General features: G+C 31.8%; 1 protein-coding gene across 1 annotated transcript in view; it reads left to right on the forward strand.

Moving 5' to 3' along the window:
- Positions 1–23,947, forward strand: part of LOC142317735 (ras-specific guanine nucleotide-releasing factor 1-like) — a 526,102-nt gene that overhangs the window by 180,922 nt on the left and 321,233 nt on the right. The window contains exon 5 of the mRNA XM_075354282.1: positions 5,458–5,564. Within this exon, the coding sequence (XP_075210397.1) occupies positions 5,458–5,564 (107 nt within the window). The remainder of the gene's footprint in view (positions 1–5,457; positions 5,565–23,947) is intronic.

Here is a 23,947-nt window from a genome sequence, read left to right on the forward strand (position 1 = left end):
TTCTGTAGGAAGAGAATTCCTCATCAAATCCTATTTTGAGAATTGGCAATGATCCAATACAATATAAAGACAACGTGAGATTTTTAGGACTAGTATTGGGTAAATCCCTTACGTGGGGACTACACATACAGGACTTGAGTGTTAGATGCAAAAAAGCCCTAAACATTATTAAATTTTATCGAACATTAATTGGGGCTCTGATAATGAGATATTATTCAGATTGTATAAGGCATTGGTTCAATCGATATTCGACTACGGATGTATTGTATATTCATCCGCTAGGAAGTCGCATTTAAGAAAGATAGACGTTATTCACAATAGCGGAATAAGATATGCAACAGGCGCTTTCCGCACAAGTCCGGCGACTAGTCTAATGTCTGAAGCCGGAATACTGCCACTACATTATAGAAGAGAGATCCTTTTGCTAAGATACGCAGCAAATATATGGGCTTTTTCTGCCCATATAAATAACAAACTTCTTAATAATCATCTTATGGCTGCATTATACGAACCTCGTGCTACCTATTCCAGACCAGCCGGAGTTAGGTACCACGAATTAAGAAGAAGATACGAAATTGCTCTTCCGGAGACTCTAGCAATTTCCACAAGAGAAATACCGCCATGGCTCTTGCCAGCGGTAAATACAAGGTTGGATCTCTCTCAGGGAGAAATAAAAAAGAAACCAGCAGTGATCATCCAACAGGAATTTTTAGCTACCGTCAGTAGTTATGAAGAATATATTAGAATTTATACTGACGGTTCTAAAACCGAACATGGTGTTGGATGCTCCATATATATAAATGAAGAAGCCCATTCTTGGAAACTGCCAGATATGGCCAGTGTTTATACGGCAGAACTTACTGCCATTCAGCAAGCTCTTCGCTACACAGAACACTATTGCGAAGAGAGAGTGCTAATATGTTCCGATTCTCTAAGTGCACTTGTTGCAATTCGGAACAAAAACATTAAGGATGTCCTAATTTCAAACATCCTGTCCATTTTGTATGTTCTAAACCAACGAGGACAGCGATGCGTATTTGTATGGACTCCAGGGCATGCTGGTATTACAGGTAATGAAAGCGCAGACGAAGCTGCCAGAAAGGCAACAGTATGCGTTGATTTGGATGCATTTCCTGTAAGAGTGGCAGATGTTAAAAACTGTCTAATGAACATAGTAAGAAACAAATGGAATACTGATTGGAGGAGTTTAAATACAAAATTAAACTCAGTGAAAACTTCTCCATATAAATGGAAAAGCGACTTTAAGTTGACTCGCCGTGAACAAGTAGCTGTGACCAGACTTAGAATCTGTCACACGCGATTGACAAATTCATATTTCTTAACCGGCGAAGAGAGACCAATGTGCGGTGTTTGCAATAAAACACTTACAATTAAGCATCTAATAGAAGAGTGTACAATATATGAGGACCTCAGAAAGAGGTTCCGTCTAAGAAGTGACATTACTGCTGATCTGGATAATGGAAATGAAGAAAAGAGCTGCATTTTTACACGCCAGTAGACTTCTTAGAAGTCTGTAAAAGTTGAAAAATTTTTAAAGCTGTGTTAAAGAATCTCTAAGTGGAATTCTTTATCTATATGGGAGTCTCGAAGCGTGGCACGTATAGTGACGGAAGGTAGCCCTCTTGCCTAGGCCATCCTGGCTTGTCTGCATTCAAGAGCAGTGAGTCGGGGTGAGTCCAATGATGGCATGGGGGACCCTCAAGGGTAAACTGAGAGCGCGAGGCTATGAGTAAGCGCAATGGATGCCTGCAGCCTGTTTATAAGGAGCCAACTGCCACGGCATCCTGGCACGACTAATATACTGCTTCACGGTGGTTCTTGTCTCCCCGAGGGTGCTAAACAAACTATAAACGAGACAGGTAGAAGAAAGAAATGGAATTGATAAGTTGTATTTTTAATTTCATGGTCTTTTTGAGAACCTTATCTCAAATTTTAATATCGGGGCCCTTTACACCCCGTAAGTGTTGTTTTGTCTTGTTGTTGTCTTAATGTTTTTTATGTTGGTTGTGCTTTTAAATAAAATGCAAGTGCCCTTTACACTCTTACATATGACGATCCTGATGGTGATACTAATTTCTTTTAAAGAATGTGACGAGGGCTAATGACCCTAGCAGTCGATGCCCGTAAAAATTCAGAAAAAAAGAAAAGAGAAAAAGAAAAAAAAAGAACAATACTTGTAAAACCAGGAATACAAACGGTTCTAGAATAGAGATTTAAACCGCTTCGAAATCTCTTCCACCTTGAATATAATTAATTAATCCCGTATCCATCAGACATCCTAACACTCTGTAAACGATAAAATAACTAGGATTAAACAAAAATTAAAGAAATTCCTTTCAAATCATAATAACCCAAATGACTTCAGAAGTTGTTTAATGAGAATCATTACATAAAACTAATTAAAAAATTTTCCGAATTATAAGCATCTGTTGCCGACTAAATATCCAGGAGCTTAATCTGTTAAGTCAGAAATTGTCCGTGTTGATCTCTTGATTTATTATTGACCAACCAGTCTCAATAAAGATTTTCATATTATTTTTTTTTTGTCTTAGTCATTTGACTGGTTTGATGCAGCTCTCAAATATTCCCTATCTAGTGCCAGTCGTTTCATTTCGGTATACTCCCTATATCCTACATCCTTAACAATTTGTTTTACATACTCCAAACGTTGCCTGCCTGCACAATGTTTTCCTTCTACCTGTCCCTCCAATATTAAAGCGACTATTCCAGGATGCCTTAACAAGTGATATATATATATATTATATATATCTATGACTGAAATCCTAGGTTTTCTACCAGTTCTCTTTGTTCCGCCTAAGTTTGCTTCTGCTGATTTAAGAATTTCCTTTTTAACATTCTCCCATTCTTCTTCTGGATTTTCTACCTTGTCTTTTTTACTCAGACCTCTTGCGATGTCCTCCTCAAAAACTTTCTTTACCTCCTCTTCCTTAAGCTTCTCTAAATTCCACCGATTCATCTGACATCTGTTCTTCAGGTTTTTAAACCCCAACCTATATTTCAATAACACTAAATTATGGTTGCTATCAATGTCTCCTCCAGGGTAAGTATTTTCTTATTATATTCGTATAATACTAGGCAATATAGTACATGGTAATATTTACTGATTTTAGTACAGATCGTTACCATTTACTTTCTAAATATATTTCAACACAACTTACTTGTAAATTCTAATCATTTTATTCTGTTCCATTCATTAAATTTCTTCTCGATATTTCCAATGTTACGTAGCTTTATCTTTATTCTTCTTCAGTTTTCTTTCTATATTAATTTGAGGACGAAACGGCTTTATTAATATTTGTGTCTTGTTCTGCTTATCCTAAAAGAAAATAGTTTCAAATCTTTTATTGTTTTATAAAATGGTAATTTTAAACTAGAATCCACTCTAAGGTGCTTATATTTATTTGGATTTAAAGTATAAATATATTATTAGAAGAAATTTATTTTATTTTCAAAATCTAAATTTATTGTTCGAAACTTAATTATGGAAATTATAATAAAAATTTTAAAAGCTTTTTACTGAAAAGGACATTAAAAAATTTAAAATATAAAACTGTAAGAAATAAATCTTTGGCGGTAGCTAAATATCGTAATAGGCGTAACAAATTTATAGTAAAAAGAACATTTTAACTGTAAAAAAAAAAAAGAAATATGGTTACTAGAATGAAAGAAAAATGAGGTAGAAAATTCAAGAACAAAGTTCGGAAGTAAGGGACGAATACAAACGAGGTGGTAAGAGGAACTAATGAATCCGTACTGAGTAGAATCTCTAAGCCTCTCAAATTTGGTGATGGAGAAGAGAGGAAAGAAGGACAGAAGAAAAGGTTGGCTTCATGATTGGGTCACGCTTAGGTGAGCTCGATGAGACTTAATCTCAGCCTGATTGTTTCTTGAAATCTGAGGCCACTGTAAGTTAAAAGACAAAATAATAATAAAGGAAAGATAATTTTAGAAAATTAAATTTTATCAAATATGTTTCGTCAATGTATTATTCAAGATTAGAATAAAATTATTCATTATATTATGAATTTATTTTTATTAATTTTATGACTACATTAAATAACATTTAATTATGTTACTAAAATAAGCTTATCTTAAATTCTATTATATTTGTTTGTGTGTGTGCGTGTGCGTGTGCGCGCAGGTGCGCGTGTGTGCAGCTAAAATTTAATCATATTTTATCTATGATGTTTTTAGGTAATTGGATTGCCTAAAAAAAATATAATTATAAAAAAATTGAGGACGAAATCTTTACGATTTTTCATCAATTATAGTAGCCGCCACGTAACGGCGAGCTTGGATGATCAGCCTGCATGCCACTGCTACACTACTGTTCTCTAAAACACTGGCACACCATGATTAATCATTTCTTAGTTGCATACACATATTGCAGCTGTAATTTACGATGACATTTATGTCGGGTAATATTCGTCGCCATTCCCAGTTCGCCGTTACTTGGCGGCGACTGTACGTTTATGAAATATTACGTCCTGGTAAAAGAATTATTAGAAAGGTACAATCTGTTTCACGTGATTCTTATTATTCTCAGACAGTAAAGAAATATTTAGTGGAGCTTAGGTGGATTAAAGCCCTTGGGAACTAATTTTTGGCTCAAGTCGAGAAGGTATGTGCCTTTAATATATTCGGGATTATCAAACCCGAATATGTGGTTAATTAGAAACCCCCCCAAGTGGTTACTGGGAAATAGTACCGAGGAAGCAAAGTATCTGTTTCAGCGAAAAGAACTGTGTAACAGTTGTGTTTTGCATACACACTCAGTGCGCCAAAGTTATTTTCATTTCCTGTTATTAATAACCCACGTCAGCAAACCTACACGATATCGTCGTAATTTAAAGTAACGGTTATACTTTAGTTTGTAACTACAGACCGCACTTATAACATATATTTTCTTGAAAAAAAAATTATTTAGATTCTACAAAACATTTTTGAAAACAACTTTCTGTTATCACATTAGTTTACTTATTTTACGACTAACTGCCACGTAATATTGGATGACAGACAATTTCTTTGTCTTTCTATAATTACGAGACTAACGGCTACATATCTTTGGCTTCAACTTTTCTTTTAGCTTTCCTAAATTGTCATTTAGTCCTTGCAAATAACTAATCGATATCACCTTTTGAATGACTTAGCTTTATCTTTAGTATTTTTAAGTTCTGAAATTCACCTCTTACAAAAACGTTTTATCTGAAAATCCACCTATAAAACAGCCCTTGTTGTTTTTTAATTAGTAACAATTTTAATACATCTAAAATGATTTTGGCAATACCCATAAAAATAGTGTAGTAAATACTATTGTTTTGAGAACGTGAGTTTGTGCATTTTTCCTAAATTATTTCACAAATTGTTTTTAAAAATTGTAGGTTTAATTTTCATGTTTTTCGTGTTTTATTTCAGTATTGTTTTGCTATTTCGTACCGAAGAGAAAACCAAAGACAGTATGAATTGCGAGCTAGTACAGAAAGTGACTGTAAATCGTGGATTGAAGCTATACGAGATGCTAGGTGAGTTTTATTAAAGAGAAATTTAATTTAATTTTTGGCAGTAAACTTTTAGTATGTGAGTATGATTATTTTTAATTTTTATAATTATTATTTGGGGAGTATTTGGAAAAAGTTGTACATATAAATTCCACAAAAAAAAACCAATGATTCTATTTATTATTTAACTTTTTAAAGGATATTAGAAAGAACGGATTTAGTTTTTTTTTTTTTAATGTAGTTTTCAGTCTTGACAAAATCAACGTTAAAAATCAGTGGAGTGGAATCAAAACTATTCGGAAAAATGAGGCAAAGTATAATTATTTGTTGTTGCAAATTGTCGTGAAGGCAGAAGAAATTTCGGTTGGAGTCTATTTTTTTGGATATAGAACAGGACATTGATTGGGCTGTGAAAATTTGTTTTTCAAAAGAAGGGAATCAGAAAACGAAGTAAGATTCTGAAACTAGATTCTATTCATTTAATTAGAGGATAAATTAAATGTATAATGTCAAAGAGTTTTGAAACTATTTGCGGTCCTCTCTCACTAAACTTGGAATATATCATAAAACAAAAATGAAAAATGAAATGAATATTTGAGTTGTCCTAAAAGAAAAATCTGATGTAGACAACACATGACTTCCTTGTAGGACTATTAAAATACATATACATTTTTTAAAATGAAAAGTACATAAAATTTTATTTCATTAAAAACTTCCAATATGTTTTATATATTAGGTAGATTTCATAAGAAAGCTACCTATTATAATGGGTACCATGATTCGATTTCCAGAAAATTTCGACATATCTTCGTGTTTCATGTCCCCCATACCCCGAAACCACCGTCAGTTCAAAAGTTTATGTATACATTTATATATATATTTTATATATTTCACTTTTTCTGGACACGATAACTGCTGTAATTTTGCGCCAATTACTTTCAAATTGATACATAAAATACAACCCAAAATCTCGGTCGAGTTCGTTAATGGGCAAAATCGACCATGGAGGTGGAAATGGCTTTATCGAAAAAAAACAAAATATCGCTATAACTTTCTTATTAAGTATAATATCGAACTAATTTAAAGTTTCTACTATTCTTTGGATAAGGATCTAAAACTTATCTAAGTAAAGTCTTTTGATATCTCCAACCATTGGCCCAGGGAGTGGAAAAATGGGGTTTCGAAGACAAAAATCATATCTCCCTTTATAGGCACAGTATCGAATCGGTTTGAAGTGGTCGTTAGTCATCTAAACATTATCTAAAACTTTTGTCTATGATATGACCAACCCGTACGGCAAAGGATGACCAAAATATTGCTGGAATTGTAAGAATATGAGGCTTGTATGCTAAACATGTGAAACTTTTTTCCCTTGCAACCGTTGTATTGAGTATATTTGAATTTTCTCTTAACTTTAAGGTGGAAATATTTCTTATCCCATATTTAGCCCAGGTGAAATCAACTTCCGCCTTTCGGCGTGCCGAAAGGGAATTTTTTATTATTGAAGTATTATTCATCATATTTTTTTTTACAATAAGAGGTAAATAATTATTAATAAATCAATATATTTAAATTTAAAATAAAGGACATGAAGTCTGATTCGAACCAATATGCCTTCCTGTAAGATCCAAATATTTCATTAATTACAGTTTTATTTGGCTATAACTCTGGAACCGATGAAAATAAGTACCACTTATAATATATCGTTGAAAAGTTTTCAACGAGGGCTTTTTACTGCGATTAAGAAAAAGTTCAAAATTCAAATTGTTTTGGATTTTGGGCTTTTGTGGACACTTTTGGTTCAGTCGATTACAATCAAAAGGGGAGGTGTACAACTAGAAGTTAGAACAGTCCTAAAGCCAAAATTTCAACACCCTACGGCTAATTGTTTTTGAGTTATGGGAGATACGTACGTACAGACATCACGCCGAAGTTAGTCAAAATGGATTCAGGGATGGCCAAAATAAATATTTCCGCTGAAATCTGGAAACCGAAATTTTTCGCGTTCAAGGCAGTAAAAAAGAGTAAAATTGAAATATTTTTGCCTTCTCTTTCTCTTCTATTTTCAGGAGTCATTAAAATCATATTGTTTTCAAAGGTGAGTCATAGCCTCATATCTAATATTCTCTTTAAAGCCAAACATTTGAAATATTGAAATACTAAAGCCGCAAAATTCACATTATTTATTATTCATAAGCCGATTTTCTTTTGGAAAAAATATTTTCAAATACAAGATAAAAGAATTCCAGATCTTCTCCCCTCAGACTCGGAAGGTTCTCGAGACGCCTATTCAGAATTTATTTTTTCTTAAGCAACACTATTTTTACGGGAATATTTACTAATGAATATTGTTTGATTGCTTCTTCGTAAGTAAATGCATGAAGTACAGCGACCACTACCCGTATGAGACCGCTCTTAACTTTATTCTAGTGACAAAAATTTAAATTTTATATAATTTTATATTAGCATAATTCATAATTTCGTCAAAATATTAGCAAATATCAAGAATTAATACAATAATGACAATTTAAAAAAAGTTAGATACCTACAAGAATCGGTTACTTTTTTCTTATTTAATTGTTTGATCTAATCGGTTGGTTTTGTTTAATGATCTTAAATTAGTCATAGGCTTTTATTTATACTTCAGATTACTTACTTGCTTCATAAACTCATTTATTAGTCTGACTCTCCTCTATAAAACTTCTCTATACGGTTCAAAATATTTGTGGCTAAATAAACACGGATCACTTGCTAAGTTCACCTTAAAGAACTTTGTTAGTAAGCATTATGAATCTGCATTCTGAAGATTTAGAAAAAATAAAAATTTTCTGCGATCCAGAAACGCAATTAGAAACGCTTCAAACAAATCTTTATCATCGGTTGTTGCAGAATATAGTAAAATAAATTTAAATTTACATTTATCGTGTAGAACGAAAGCACCTCGACAAAAGGTAAAATTTTGAATCTGTTCAAAGGTTGAACGAAGAGCTAAAATTGAATGAATCTTTTTAAAACTAGATATGTGATGTATGAAATAAAAATTTTCCAAATCTCAGTTTGCTGCGATGCGTTCTGCTGTTTTATCCGATGAATTTCCTTATTTTAATTGATAAGAGACTGTTTTTACGTATATATCTCCAATTAATGTACGCAGAGTAAATTAAGTACGATTTGTTTCATGTGTTGACCTACTAAGAGGTCACCGCAATAACCAAAGGGAACTCACCATCCAATTAACCGTACTCACCCCCTTCTATGAACCAACTTGAAAAAATTTCTTCGGACCAGGAATTTTTTGAGTTGCAGGTTAAGTTTGAATCGGTATCAACTTGTTGAATCTACTGGACTATAAAATTCAAAGTTAGATTAGTACGCTTATTTTTTCTTTTATAATAATAGTAATACTGTATATGTTCTGAGAGGATCTGATGGTCTGGATTGGGTAGTGATTACGAAAGAGAGAAAAAAAATAAAACAGCACATCAACATTATTTAAAATTTGTTAAATTTATAATTATGCCAGAAACGCAAGAAGAGTTTAGGCATAATAAAGGAAAACAATACGGTAAATAACATTTATGCTACAAGAACAGAAGACTTAACTGAGAATAATTGAATAAACATTACAATCACAAAATAAAAAAAGAACAGGAATTCAAACACATAATTAACTTACAGCACGACCATTCTTACCGAGCACAACATTTCACTTAAAAAATAATCTAATTTTAGTATTTATATATTATATCCATACAGAAACAGCCGCGAGCAGTAAGTAAAAATTTAATGAATTCTTTAGATAACCTAAATCTTGTAAAGAGCTTGACCCGACGATTTAATAAAAAAAAAACAATGTACACAGCACCGAAGCTAACACATCCAAGGCACGATGAGAACTGACCGACAAACAGCTGACATCGGAATTCGCACACAGGTCAGAATTGTAAAGAATTGTCAGAATAATAAACTACCTTGGGTTATGTTGTTTATAACACCATTCACTGATTTGTTGACAAACCCTAGCCCGTTAATGCAAAATCGACAAAACTGTGGTTTCTCGAACAACGTTGTCTGCGACCTTGACCAAAAACTGAACAGTATATGTAAACTGTTTTAAATATTAGGTTGTACTGTGTTTTTATTTAAGAAAATGGAGAACTTTAATAAGAAAATATTTTTTTTACTTTTCTTGTTTTATAAACATATATCCAGACATTTTGGGCTGAACTTCATAGACGTAAACTTTGATTACAGGAATGAAAAAAATTCACGTAACATGGATTTAGAAAAACTTTGTTTCGAATACGGCTAGCGAAAAACTGCTGCACCCCCAAAATTTTTTCTAGTTCCTCACCAAAATGAAGTTATATTGAAATTATAGACCCGATTATGGGAGGAAGATTGGCGTTTTTGAAATAAAAATTAAAGATAAAAGAAGATCTTAGAGCTGGAGATACTGTGAAAACCGCTTTACAACACAAAAATTAGTCGAAAAACACACTCTTTAGTTTAAAAAACAAGCAAAAGAATTAATTAAATAAATAAGAAATGAAATAAATTGAATAAAATCAACTTATTTAAAACAAAATAGACCAAAAGGAGGCATTAAATATTATCATTTTAATCAAACCAGAAATATTTTCGTTGTTGCAAAGGAATTGTTAAAAAAAATTAACATTCAAAGCAATTAAAAAAAAAGTTAAAAATTTTAGATTACATAATTCGTTCGAAATATTTTACGTAGATGTTTACACAACACTATGTTCGACTTAAAATTCGTTGAACAGTCTTTTGTATGATATCAGAGTCGTTTCATATAAAGTGATGTAGTCCTGTCATTAGCTATTTTTTTTATTAGAAAATCTCTTGATATTCATGATGTGAGGCTTGCTTAATTTAATTACCAACTCCGTAAACAAAAGTTATCTTTATGTATTCTTCATTACAAAATGAAAAAACATTTTTAAGCCGTAATACACACGTACTCGCACTGAATCTTAAACACTGTTATCGAGTAGTCTTTCATTTAATTTTTTGTTCATTTTGAATAGTTAATATTGTTTCTGCAGTTTTTCTGAAATATAAAAAGGCTTTTAGTTAACATTATTTTGTCATCTTGTTGTCTGCCTTCTTTTAAATAACCAATTTTAAAAAAATATTGTATTTGTTTTTTGTTGACTTAATTTTATAAATTTTCTCAAAAATAAATGTCATGCGCTCCCAACAGTATAAAAGAGGTGTAAGGGATTGCAGAATGTCAGTTTACTTTCAAATGCGAAGCGTGTGCCTTTATTTAAGTTTTAACTTATTTAAGTTTTTAAAAGCGTTGTTTCACTGAAAATAACAATTGAGGTTTCGGTTTTTTTAGTGTCAAACGGTGCAACTGTTTAGTTTTTCAACTGGCTTCTTATGAAAAAAGGATAGATAAAGTGATCTATCTATATCCAGTAAATCGATTGGTAAAAAGACTAGATTATAGTGCCTTATTCGCTTTCAAGACCTTTCCGATGAAAGCATAAAGCCATCAAAGTTAATTCGACACGTGAAAATTAAACATCCGGATCATATAAGAAAATCCTTGAAATTTTTCGAAAGAAAATGACGTGCTTTGAGAAATCAGCAGGTTCTATTTGTAAATCAAGCCATACTTATAAAAGTACACTTGTAGCATCTTATCTCATAGCATTAAGAGTTGTAGTTAAGATGTTCAAACCCCATACAATTTCATAAAACCTCATATTGCTTTGTACAGTTGATGTGGTCTCTGTTTTAATAGGCGTGAAAGAAGCAAAAGAAATTTCGCTTTCTAACGACACAGTATCAATAATCCAATACGTAGCTGTCGATGTTCGCGATAAGATAATTAAGATGAGTTCAAGTGAATTTTTTAGTATTCAATTTAACGAATCAATAGATGTAACAAACACTTCTTAGTTGTTATTTTTTATGAAGAATAACGGCGATATGACAGATCGATCAAAGAAAGTATGTTGTTTTGCAAATGTATTCCTGATCATGCAACAGGACAATGTCTTTTTAATATATATTTTTTTTTATCCAGCTACTAAAAACTATAATATAAATTAAACAAGATATATTGCAGAATGAAGTGATGATGCAAAGGCGAATACAGGAAAGAATAGTAGATTTTTGAAAAAAATTAAAAGATCGTCTTACACCAAGGGCGAAATGGATAGTTAGGTTGAGAAACGCTGCTTTAGGGGGTGTATTTCACTGTTTTAGTCTATAATGCCGTATTTTTTTTAAAATTTTAAAGCAAGCAATTTATTTATGTATAATTCATAAAGATAGTTTAATTAAATTAAATGACAGTAATTAGTTTTGAAGTTGCTGTTATTATTTCATTGTGGTCGATTAGTAATTGGATTATTAATCAGACTTTATATACTTTTTTATTCTTGACAAATTATGCGTTTATCTTATGAATAACGTCTTTTTTACGAAATTTAAACCTATTTCATTTTTTATACAATACTTATTGTTGACACTTTTAGGTTTGATTTAATAGTTTTGTCGCAAGACCATCGGTTTCCGTTGTTTGTAACGGTAATCAACTGATACGAATCTTTACTTAAATTTACGTGCGTAATAAGCGTATACGTGAGTGATGTTGGTTGATTTCATTCATTGCTTTCCGTCTTACTATTTCAGTCTTTGCTGGGACTGGCTTATTCCTAAATTTCCATTTGTTAGTGTGATAACCCCGGACCCTTCCTTAATTAATTGTAAATTTTAAGTATACTCAAATCAAAATAATATCTGGTTATTGTGGGAATTAATATAGCTCAGGAAATGCAATGTTTTTTCGAAGCATGACTAAGCACAAATATTAAAGTTTAAAATTCTTTTGTAGTTTCTTTGATGACTATGTTTATTTCGTAATAATTCTTTAATATAACAAAATTAATTCTTTAATAATAATTCTTTAATATAATATAACAAAATATGTTGTTAAATTTTATCGCTCCTGGGGTGAATGTCATAAAAAACCTGAACATGTGTTTGTCGAAGTCTGTTTAAATACTAATAAAATATTATTAGTTGTTAACATCTACTAAAATTGAGTTTGAGAGTTTTTAAATCTTTTTTTTACACATTTCTTGCTCTTTCATTATGAAATTTTACTTAAAACCGATCTTTTTGTTGAAGAAGCAATATTTCTTTCTTTCGGGTTCGAGTCCCGGTAGACAAGGCATTTTTATTCGTTAAAAAATTCATTATCAACCAGCTAGTATAGGGTGTCAGCCTGTTGTTGTTGAATAAGTAAATAAATAAATAATTATAGATCATTAATAGTGATTATTTCTTTATGTAAAAATTATGAGTTATTTTAATATTAATTTATTGCGCACCTTTTTGCCAAATAATAATACACATACCCATACACTAATTGAGGAGTACAATAATTGATTCAAGACCTGTTACTGATATCAGTTATAAGGTTTATAATGGGAAATTTTCGGCCTTTTCAAATCATGATCTTACTGAGTGAACAAATACAAGTTTCTTAATAATTTTCAATTTACAAAGTATCATGTTTTTCCCGAATTTATCCCCAGTTTGTTTTTGCAAGAACTGCTTACAGTAGATTGGAATTTGGTATTAATGAGAATGATGTGAATGTAGATGTCCTAAACTTTAACCAACTGCTATTTAATATGTTTTTTTGCATGCCTTTGATATCTGAGCGTTTAAAAAGCACGCTTTTCCTGATAACTGTTTTTGCAATCCCTTGTAGATCTTTCAAATATTTCAGCTATTGATAAGTAGAATATGATGATCGTAATATAGAAGTTGATCGATTTCGATTACTAATTGTGTTCGAAAAGACGATATTTAAGGCTATACAAAAATTTACTTCAAAAAAGAGTAAGAACATTAACTTGCAAAAAGATAAACAAAAAGATTCACTTTTTGAATATATCAGTTGATATATTCAATAAATCACATCATTCCACATCATTTTCTCCTATTATATGGAAGTGAGATGTGGTATGTCCGTTAACGAAGCTAACATAATCTAAAGAGTTGTCTAATTATAGACCAATTGGTTTTCTACCCGCTATTTCTAATGTCTCAAACGTATTATTTATTTACGATCAAGCATTCTCTTATGTTCCGAATTCATTTTCAATAAATTTCAATCAAGTTTACATGCTAAACATAATATTATAACAGCTTGTTTGTGTATTATTGATTAACATAAGGTTATAAGGTAAGCCATACATAATAGCATTATATATATTTTTTTTTATTTTATTATTTACATCTTTAATTTTCATTAAATTAAATAAGATGGTTTTTTACAATGGATCGTTTGGTTGTTTCTATTTTGTTTTCTTTCCTCAAATTTGTCTGGTGCTAATGATGAATGTTCAGACTAGGGACTCTTACTCGTGGTATTCCTCAATCTATCCAATGGCCTATTTTATTTACTTATAAGTTATGTAGTGATATAATATGCTATTATGATGCTATTTCAAATTATTTATCTTTTAAGCCGATGATTTTAAGATTTTTTTTCATGCACTCTCGTTAATTCAAGGTACTAAATGCCTCAACGTTAATAAATTAAAACCATTTATTATTGTATACGGTTGACCTCTTCCGAGGATTGAGTTTAATGCTATTCCTAAAATGTATATTAATAGTATTGATCTTGATTATTATTTAAATTTTAAGAACGTAGGCCTCACTTTTATTAATAATTTTTGACGCGGAATACGTTGATCTTACAAGTAACAGAGTTGTAGGAGGTATTCATTTTAGTTAAATTTCTTAATTTTTTTTACTCTTAAGACTGTCATTTCGTTTTTACTGTAATTCTAGCGGTTGAAAGAATCAGCTACAAAGAATTGACAAATACTGTTAACGTTCCATTGAATCTTTAATTTAGAATTATCACGTTTTAATTAACTGGCTGGGATGGAACTTGACAAATGGAGAAATCTCAGTGTAGTTGTGTTGTTCTGCACAATAATTCATTAAGATGAACCATAATATCTGTTTAGCCAGATTGTGTTTCTACCGATTAAGCAGTATGAATAGTCGGCATGGAGAGTTAACAGTAGTACTTCATTAACATCCAACAGTTACATGTTTCGAGTCATTTATTACAACAGTCTGTCATTTATGCAACAAATTACCATAAACTTATTCTAATGGATAACTGATAAACCAAAGCAACAAATCGATAAACTCAACTGATCGGTTTATTAGTTAATTTGTTTTTAAAGTGGAATTAAACATTATATTTTTCGTAGATACTGCAGAAATAGAATTACAAAGATTATATATATTTGATTAAGTTCGCCAAGTTATAAAAATCATTCTCCATTAAGGATATCAGCCCATCTACACTATAGTCTTAATTTTTATCAATTGTGATTATTTTACAATAGATGAGATGGTTACTTAAAAGTTTAGGCCGCTGCGTTTGATGAGGTCGGTTACTTTTATGTGATTCATCGTTTTTTGTACTATCAGTACACTTCCATACTGACAGAATAGTCTCTTCTTTTGAAATATATTTGAAAATGAAGAGCCTTCATCGAATCTGGTTAAATTTGTACTTTCAAACGTACGTACGTGCCTATTTTTAAATAATATGCTTCTCTCTACTATCCGATCACTTGGCTTTATGTGCAGCATATATATTCTTGCATTATCTTATGTAATTATGAATTTCTTTCTTTTACGACCTGATGGGTTCATACAAACTGAAAAATCTAATAGAATACCAGCCAGCTATAATTAGGACTGTGAAGCAGGGAAAGTGGTTGATTGGGTGTCTTATGGCTATAAGTGAAACCAGTAAGGTGATGACTATAAATACTACGGCGATGATTAAAAAAATGCTAACACAGAAATTATAAATCCTATTCCAGTAAATCTTATTCTGCATGGTGGTAATAGGTGAAAGCGGTGAGTTCGAAATCCGACTCCTTGACTAAGGACAAGACAGACAGGCTATCTCAAACAGAAAACCTTTGGTACTTCAGTTTGAAGGTTGTGCATAGGGCCAATAACACCTCGCAAAAAGAATACCGAAATTATAATAAATAAATAAATCTTGAATGTTGGTCGGAATCAATAAATTAAATAACGTGAAGCGTTTAGAAAGAAATGACAAGTAGATAATTAAATAATATTTTGGAACACGTGTGAAAAATGATTATGGGAGAATAGAGTGGTGAACAAATATTGTCCAAAACTAAACTTTTTGAATGCCGTAAAAAAAAATTATCAGCAAATGATGATTGTTTAACAATCGAAATTAGTATCTACCATCGTATTTATATATTCGTAAAAGGTAGTGTTACCGATTTTATTTCAATAATATTTTGTCTTATCTCCTTCTTTGTACGTAAAAAGGAAAAAGAATTTTATTACTTGCATTGACTTAAAGAAGATGTAATTTTTCTGGTAAGTATTTGTAAAATCGAATTTATTGGTGGAAGTTAGAAAGGAATTTAAAGACAATATCCTAAAAGAATTTTAATTGAAAAAGAAGAGGATATATAATATTGTTAAGGTTTTCATACAGTTACAGAGAAGTTAGAGGGTTATATTTTTTTTAACGAAAAGCATTGGAATATGTTGAATTTGAAGCAGAAATATTATAAACAGTTATAATAGGTATTCATGAAACATTCAGTTATTTTCAGAAGTATTCTTTGCTGATAAAACATCAGTCAGAATAAGTGAACACTAAAATAACCAACGTTAATTTAAATCAAATCTATTTTTCTCCTATATTTCACAATAATATGTATCAGTTAATACTGACGAAAGTTTCAAGTCAGGTCTTTACATAAGATTTAAGTTAACTTAAAGTTTCTGCGATGATGTGGATGTTTATATTTTCGATACATTCGTCAATTTTTTGTTTGAATGGTGGTTATTTTTGAGTAATTTCTTGGATAGAAATTTAGAGTGAAATGCACGATATTGGAAAAGAGGATACGAGCAGGTAGAAAATTCACAATCACAGATTTTTTCAAAATGGAATTATGTAGCGCATAAAAAAACTGAAGGTTTACACGATCAAACTAACTTCCTTCAGATTAGTTTGGAAAATAATAAATATACTTGTATAATAAAGAGAACACTCTGAGAAATACGTTACATTTTAGAAGATATGAAGATGAAAGGAATTGCAAAAGGAAGATTAGAGGATTAAGAAGGAATTTTACTCTAAAAAAGGAATAAGAAAGTAATGAATTTGAAATTATTTAAGTCTGATTTTATGAAAGAAATAATAAATAAAATAGAAAACTAAGGGACACAGATGTTCTGTTGTTCAGGTATATAGAAATTTGATCAGTTTGTTGAAATCCAGAAGAAGAATATTGATGATTGGATTTGTTGTAGAAAAAAGATAAAGAAGAAATGGAGTCGATTAATGATTATTCAGTGATCAGTAGTCCATTATCTCGCCTGCAAAATGGTAAGTTTCACATAGTACTCGTGATGGAGATAAATATTTACGAGTATAATAATGTAAGACACTCAGAAGTAGAAAAATATTGTTACGGAAACATTAGAAATGTAACTTTCTGAACCGTGTACCTTTTACCAAATAACTGAAGGAAATACAAAGGAAACTAGGAAAAAATAAATTAAAACTGTATTGAATACCGAGTGAGTTTCTGAGGTAGTTATTGATCAAATGTGAAAAGTTAGAAGAGATTAAATCAAAACAAATTTAGTGATTTAAGAAATATTGTAACAAATATTACTCTGCTAAGAATATTTCATAAATATAAGTAATAAACACGAAGCTGATTTAGAGTTGGAGCAATAGTGCAGCAGTAAGGAAGAGAGGGATTCAGCTTGGCTGTGCTTCTCAGGAGCTCTCAATTTTTGAGAGTACGGGAGTATCGACCCCGAGGGTCTGAGCTGATTGTTGTCTTTCTTCACATAACATACAGTATGTAACTACACTACTCTGAATAATATCGAGGCTGTATACAAAATAATTTAAATAATTTTCAAACTTACCACAGGGTCCTACAAAACAAGATACTACATTTTCCTTCATCAAAACAATCGCTTGGTTGAAACAAGTGTCAAATCCAGGAGTGATCGTGACATGAATAATTATGTTGGGGATTTAAAGAACCTACATAAAGTTTCTTGTAGAACGTTCTCTGGGAATCCAGATAAATCCGGTTGTATTTTAGCTCTAGGCCGAGAACGCACCAGATCTTCTAGACTAATACTTTATTTCCCGGCAATTGTAGTGCTACATTTTCAGGTACAAATAAAACAATTACAAACTTTGGTGGTTGATAATCCACTTATAAAAATCATAAAATCTGTTGTGATTGGACGCACTTTGTCTGACATCATAAACCGAAGACTTAATAGTCTTGTAATGGAAATGATAATACTCAGATTGATTAACATTTCATAACCAAGGTAAATAACGATTAAAACTATAAAACGACAAGTTATAAAAAAACAAGTTTCTTCGTTCTCGTCAACAAGACTATTCTAGACAATCTTATATGAAGGCTATGAAGGAAATTGTGTAGTTCTAAGCCAATAAAAAAGTTGAGAATATTCTTATGACAATAATAGTAACAAACAACTTGTAAGCTGTAAGAATAAAAATTCCTTTCGGCACGCCGGAAGGCGGAGGTAGAATTCAACGGTGCTAAGTAGAGACAAAAAAGATTTTCACCTTAAAGTTAAGAAAAACTTAAAATTTACTCAATACGACAATGGTTGCATGTGAAAAAGTTTCAAATGTTTAGTATATGACAAGACCATCTTAAAATTTCAGCAATATTTTGGTCATCCCTTGCCGTAAGGGTTGGTTTTATCAAAAATTGTTTCAGACAAAAGCTTTAGGTAATGTTTAGAGGACTAACGAACAGCATATGTATGAGAACCCCAAAGCCACATATACATGTGATTTTGTGGTCTGGAGGATGTGAAACGTAATGCAAAGATATATCGAAATTTTCCGGAAGTCGGATCGTGGTACCCATTACAATAGGTAGCTTTCTTATGAAATCTACCTAAAATGGCTAATATAGATTATCAATATATTTATTTAGGTTTGTTTTTCTCACGAAAAGATTTCAAGAAACTTAAATATCCGGCAACAGAGGATATTATTGAGGTGAGGATGGTTATATTAAGATTCTGGACTGTTTCTGTTACTTTCAAGACAACAGTCATTACTATCCAAAGTCTAGACAATATTTTCTTTTCAATTTTCAAACATATGTAAACAGCTTGTGAAAATCAGAAATTAAAACCGGCTTATGAAGACTGTTGATTTGTGTGTGGGATCAATTGCACTGACTGCCAGTGTGACTATACTGCTCAGCCAATAATTTGCTTATCATTTAAAGAGAAGGCAAAATGTTAAACATAAAATCATAGTATAATCCTCGTTAGGAATACAAAATCATGAATTTATGTAATTTGGTCAACCTGATGGCTACTCTGCGGTAGCAGCTGTAACTATAACAAAAGATAACGAACAAATCTCGTGCAGAGTTAATTCTCTAACTTTATTAGTACCTAACTTTACATACAACTTAAAGTATTTTATCCCTTAATATTTAAAGAGTAAAAGATACAAACTTAATTATATAAAATCTTATTTAAAAAATTTTTTGATAATTATTCAGTCTGTTTGATTGTCCCTAGCTAGTGTACTAAGGGCAGGAAATCACAATGAGCTTTTTTAAAACCTTGAAAAATAACGGAATTGAATCCTTTATTTTTGTGATTAAAACTTTCAATAATTTTGATTTTTAGGCGCAGGAAATATTTCTTGGAGTTGTTTTAAACAAAAGTGTGGTATTATGATGCAAAAAATGGAAACAACAATCCGAGTATACAGCAAGTCATTACAAGTATTTAGAATATGATATTTTACATGGAGAGAATAATCACATTAAGGAAAAGGTTATCGAATCCCAAAACGTATATGGAACAATCCTTCGTACATTAAGGAATAAAGTAAGAAGCGTAGAAACACGTATAACATTTTACAACGCGTTGGCGGTTCCGACTCTTCTGTTTGCAAACGAAACCTGGACAAAGTCAAAACAAGACGATAGTAAAATTCAGGCTGCTGAAATGAAGTTTTTAAGAAATATTTTGGGTTGTACCTTAATTAACAGAAATACAAACATTATTGTAAGGGAACAACTGAGAGTTTCGTCTATAAAGGAAAAAATAACCAATTACAGGAGCCGTTTGTGCAGTCATTTGCAAAGAATGAGTTCCAACGGATTTCTTTAAGACATATGTATATACTGCTGAAGGGAGAGAGATGTTGGAAGATATTCGAGGAGATGGATACAGGTACGGGTTCAATAATCAAATCCTTGATTGAAGAAAAGAATACAAATAGGATTGCTAATAAAATAAAAAATACTCGAAATGACCATAACCACGACAAAATATGTAAATGGACTCTGCTAGAAAATGCAAGATGCATATTGAAAAGCAGTTGAAAATAGATGGAGAGATAAGCAAAATTATTAGGACGGGTCTTTATTAAATTATAAATTGAGAATTGACTCGTGGAAGTGTCACTGACATGAGGTAAACATTACGCGAATAAATTATTCTAAAGCGTATCAAAATCCTTACATGAATCCGTAGAACAAATAATATGACAAATACAACGATGAGGAAGAATTTTTTGTTTTGTAAAAAATAATATAATTTATTTAACTTGACTAAAAATTTGGACTTGCCGGTACTGAAATCAAATTAAGAGTGGGAATATTTTTCTTAAGTCCTGCTTATTATTATCTATTATATATTATACAGGCTTTCGATAATTATGTAAATTAACAATTTATTATTATAATTTCCTCTGCGCTTTTGTAATAAACTTTGAAGCAAAATTTTATGTGTTTTCCGATATTTTTTTTAATTTATGTTTCTGTACAGAAATTTATGGTCATGTGCGCATTTCTTGAACTTCAACCCATAGTAAATGTAAAGCCGCAAGGTCTGTCATTTTATCACCTATCATTCGTACTATCTTTCCCTTTAAAATATGTATAAAGCATATCCAAGGAAGTAAAGAAAATCCAGTGGCAAAGAAAACTATGTCGCTCAAAGATCATTGGGCGGAATCTTAAAGAATCAAAAAAATACAAATCTCCTGCAAGGAGTTTTTCCAGTCTTCTGAGGATGAAATTGAAGAAGAGAAACCATCAATTCCAGACATGAGAGAAGAAAAAAAAGAACGATTGGTATTCAGTAAGTGACCGTTCATAGAATAGATTCTTGAAAGAGAGATCGCAAATTATTACACAGGAACCTTTGAACGTTGTGTCTGCAGGTTTCCATAAGCATAATTTGTGTTGTTCTATGGACGTGTACAAAGACAAAATACGTTTCTCGTTTTAAATTATGCATGGTTTACATATGATTCTTCAGATACTCATTAAGATTTAGACGGAGTACCCATCTACTTCATTTACTTCAAGTCTTCTGGTTAAGCCAGGAAGATTATAAAACCCTAAACAAATCCTTTTTGATCTTCATGCTGTACGCCTTATTAATTATAAAAGTATAATTTAAACCTCCCCCAAATTCGGATACTGTTATTGAATTGGTCTTCGTAATTTACTATTTCACCTTCTTTCAAAATAGTTATCGTTAGTTGAATATAATAGCCACCACATCCTGAGATTCCAATTCTTCTTCTACTAGAAAAATATTGTTGAGGTAGTCACGTAGGATTTAGATATTTATCTTCTTAACGACTGTTTACTTACATGTAATTGGTCTGTGGATGTACGATAAATACAAAAAACTTACTTTTGGTTTATTTTCTTCTTTTGCGGTTATCTGTCCACGTCTTTCTTACATTAAATTTGTAGAGCGATTTTGTGTTATTTGGCCTTTCATTTGATACAAATTCATTTTTAGAATAATTTTCTTCGTTTTGTTTACTTCTGACTTTGATCAATATGTTAATTTAATGAAACTTACTCGGTAGGTTTATTTCATATAAGTCAACGTATTTTTTTGAGAGTTAAAAAACCTCTCAATGAAGGCTTTTCTCCTTGCTATAAGAATGATTGTAAAAAATTAGGTCATAAATGATAACAATAAATAGATTGAAGTTGCAAAACGAGTGAACGACCACAACAATACTTTGGCTTTATTAAAATTAGCTTATCATCACTTATTATTCTGTAAGTTTTTATTTAGCTTCCGGAATACTTAGTCCCATATATATATATATATATATATATATATATATATAAGCAGTTAACAGAAATTAAAAATCATTCATTTAGAAAACTTTTGTAGTGTGTCTGTTTCAAATGAAATTGGAATAAATAAATTTCCTTTCATCTTTCTCAAAGATATCAAACGATTTAGAATTTCACCTATAGAAAAATAATATTTTAATAGCAGAAAAGCAGGGGTTTAAAAAAGAGAAATCTACAAGTGAAATATATAGACAAATAATATATAGACTATAATAATATATAGAAAAGTATAAGAAAAGTGAAAAAACCATTTAATAGTTTTAAGTGAAAGATATATCAATTTATTTGCTACAAATATCTAATTCTGCTGCATTAAAATTACTAAAATAAGTATCACCATCGATAAAATTAAATTAAACCTGAAAAAAATGTATAAAATTAAACCTGTTATGCAGGTGAGGGATAGAATCGTAGCTAATCCGGCTTTGGGAATGGTGAGTATTTAATAGCATATAAATAGCCCGCTCTATAGCGCGTAAATAACGAACATTTAGGTTTCCATCTAATCTACTAAGAACTTTACTGCTACTTCGATGCTCGGCCGAGAAGCTAATTGTTGTAAACAAATTCTCTAACTCTACCACTTCATTCGAATACAAGGGAATAGTTTTGAATATGAACGTCAATGTAATAGTATGTGAAAATATACATGAGAAGATGCCCGAGGGTGACAGATACAAGCGAGCTGGAACAATCTGATGAACTATCAAGTGTATCTTACGCGCTTAAAAAACAAATTCGCGCGACACGTTTTGACTGATGATTCAATGTAGGCTGCTGAAATTACGAGCATATCCGATTAGGTATGAAACGACAGCAGCGCTGATATGTCTCTCATCGATAGCCCACTGGCTGACCTACATATATAGTCATCCTACCAAAGAATTTCTCGTGGATTGGCAATATTCACTCAATCCTACAATGGAGTACTAATAGGTTCCATTCACAGAGGGAAGTCTTGTGGTCTTGAAGTCTTGAAGGCCTATGATATGGTTTGGAAAGACAGGATAATCCTTACTGCAGAACAGTGTTAGGGGCAATAAGGTACTTACTAACAAAAAATAAAAAATAAAAAAAAGGACTCTCACAGGGATCTGTCCTCAGGGTGATGCTCTTCTTGGTGCTATAAGTGAGGTAGCAGATGTGATCACTCTGCCGGTGAAAAAAGTTTCTTCGCTGACTACATCACTATCACCTGTAGAGGCAAACAAAATGAAACTACTAGGGAAACAATGCAGAATTCGCTAAACTTAGTGCAAAGTTGGGCACATAGTAGTGGCTTCAATTTGTCAGTAACTAAGACAAGATTTATTGTTCTCTCTAGATAGCTAGACGGATATAAGAGCATAGTCAAACTATACTTAGGTGAGGATGACATAAAGAGAACAGATGAGAATAAACTCCTAGGTGTGGAGTTTTATGAAAAACTGACTTGTTCAAGCTACATTAAGTACACTAAGGCTGAATGTCTAAGGAAGATTAACATCGTTAACTCATATCATTCTGCAATTAGGGTGCTGACAAACGCATTACCCTGAACACATAAAGAAGCATCGTTTTGTTGAAGCTGCAATACAGATCTATCCTGTACGAATCTGTGAGAGAAAAGGATAAGGGCTTACCAGACTCCTTGCACAACGGTCGTTCTTCGAATATCCACAGGGACATTTTCCAAAAGCCTTGTACCAAGTATATTAACGGAACACAATGAACTCCCATTAAGTTACAGGAGAAATTGGCAGGTTATCAAAAACACGGTTAGCAGATCGCGTCTCTCCAACTGCTCAAGGCAGCCGACCAGGCCCGCTTGCACTGAACAATTTAAGGGGAGAAGTCCTTACCTTAGCCTTTCGACCTCAGACGTTTATCTATCTCCTGGCACTAGGCCTGTCTCTTCTGAGGCTTCTCGGAAAGGAAATGGGATGCGGCGTTCCTTGACTGCGCGGACCTCTAAAGATTGAATACTTACCGTCTGGAAAACAAACAGTACCCACATTACCGAACTGCTGGGGACCACTTTAGCGAGATGACTAAGATGTCCGGTTACCCACACATTTATACAGACGGCTCTGTCTCTGCCGACGAATGTGGCTGTTCAATAATACTCCCTGATAACGA

This window comes from Lycorma delicatula, chromosome 1 (genome assembly GCF_047948215.1).
Source record: "Lycorma delicatula isolate Av1 chromosome 1, ASM4794821v1, whole genome shotgun sequence".
NCBI classification, from domain to species: domain Eukaryota; kingdom Metazoa; phylum Arthropoda; class Insecta; order Hemiptera; family Fulgoridae; genus Lycorma; species Lycorma delicatula.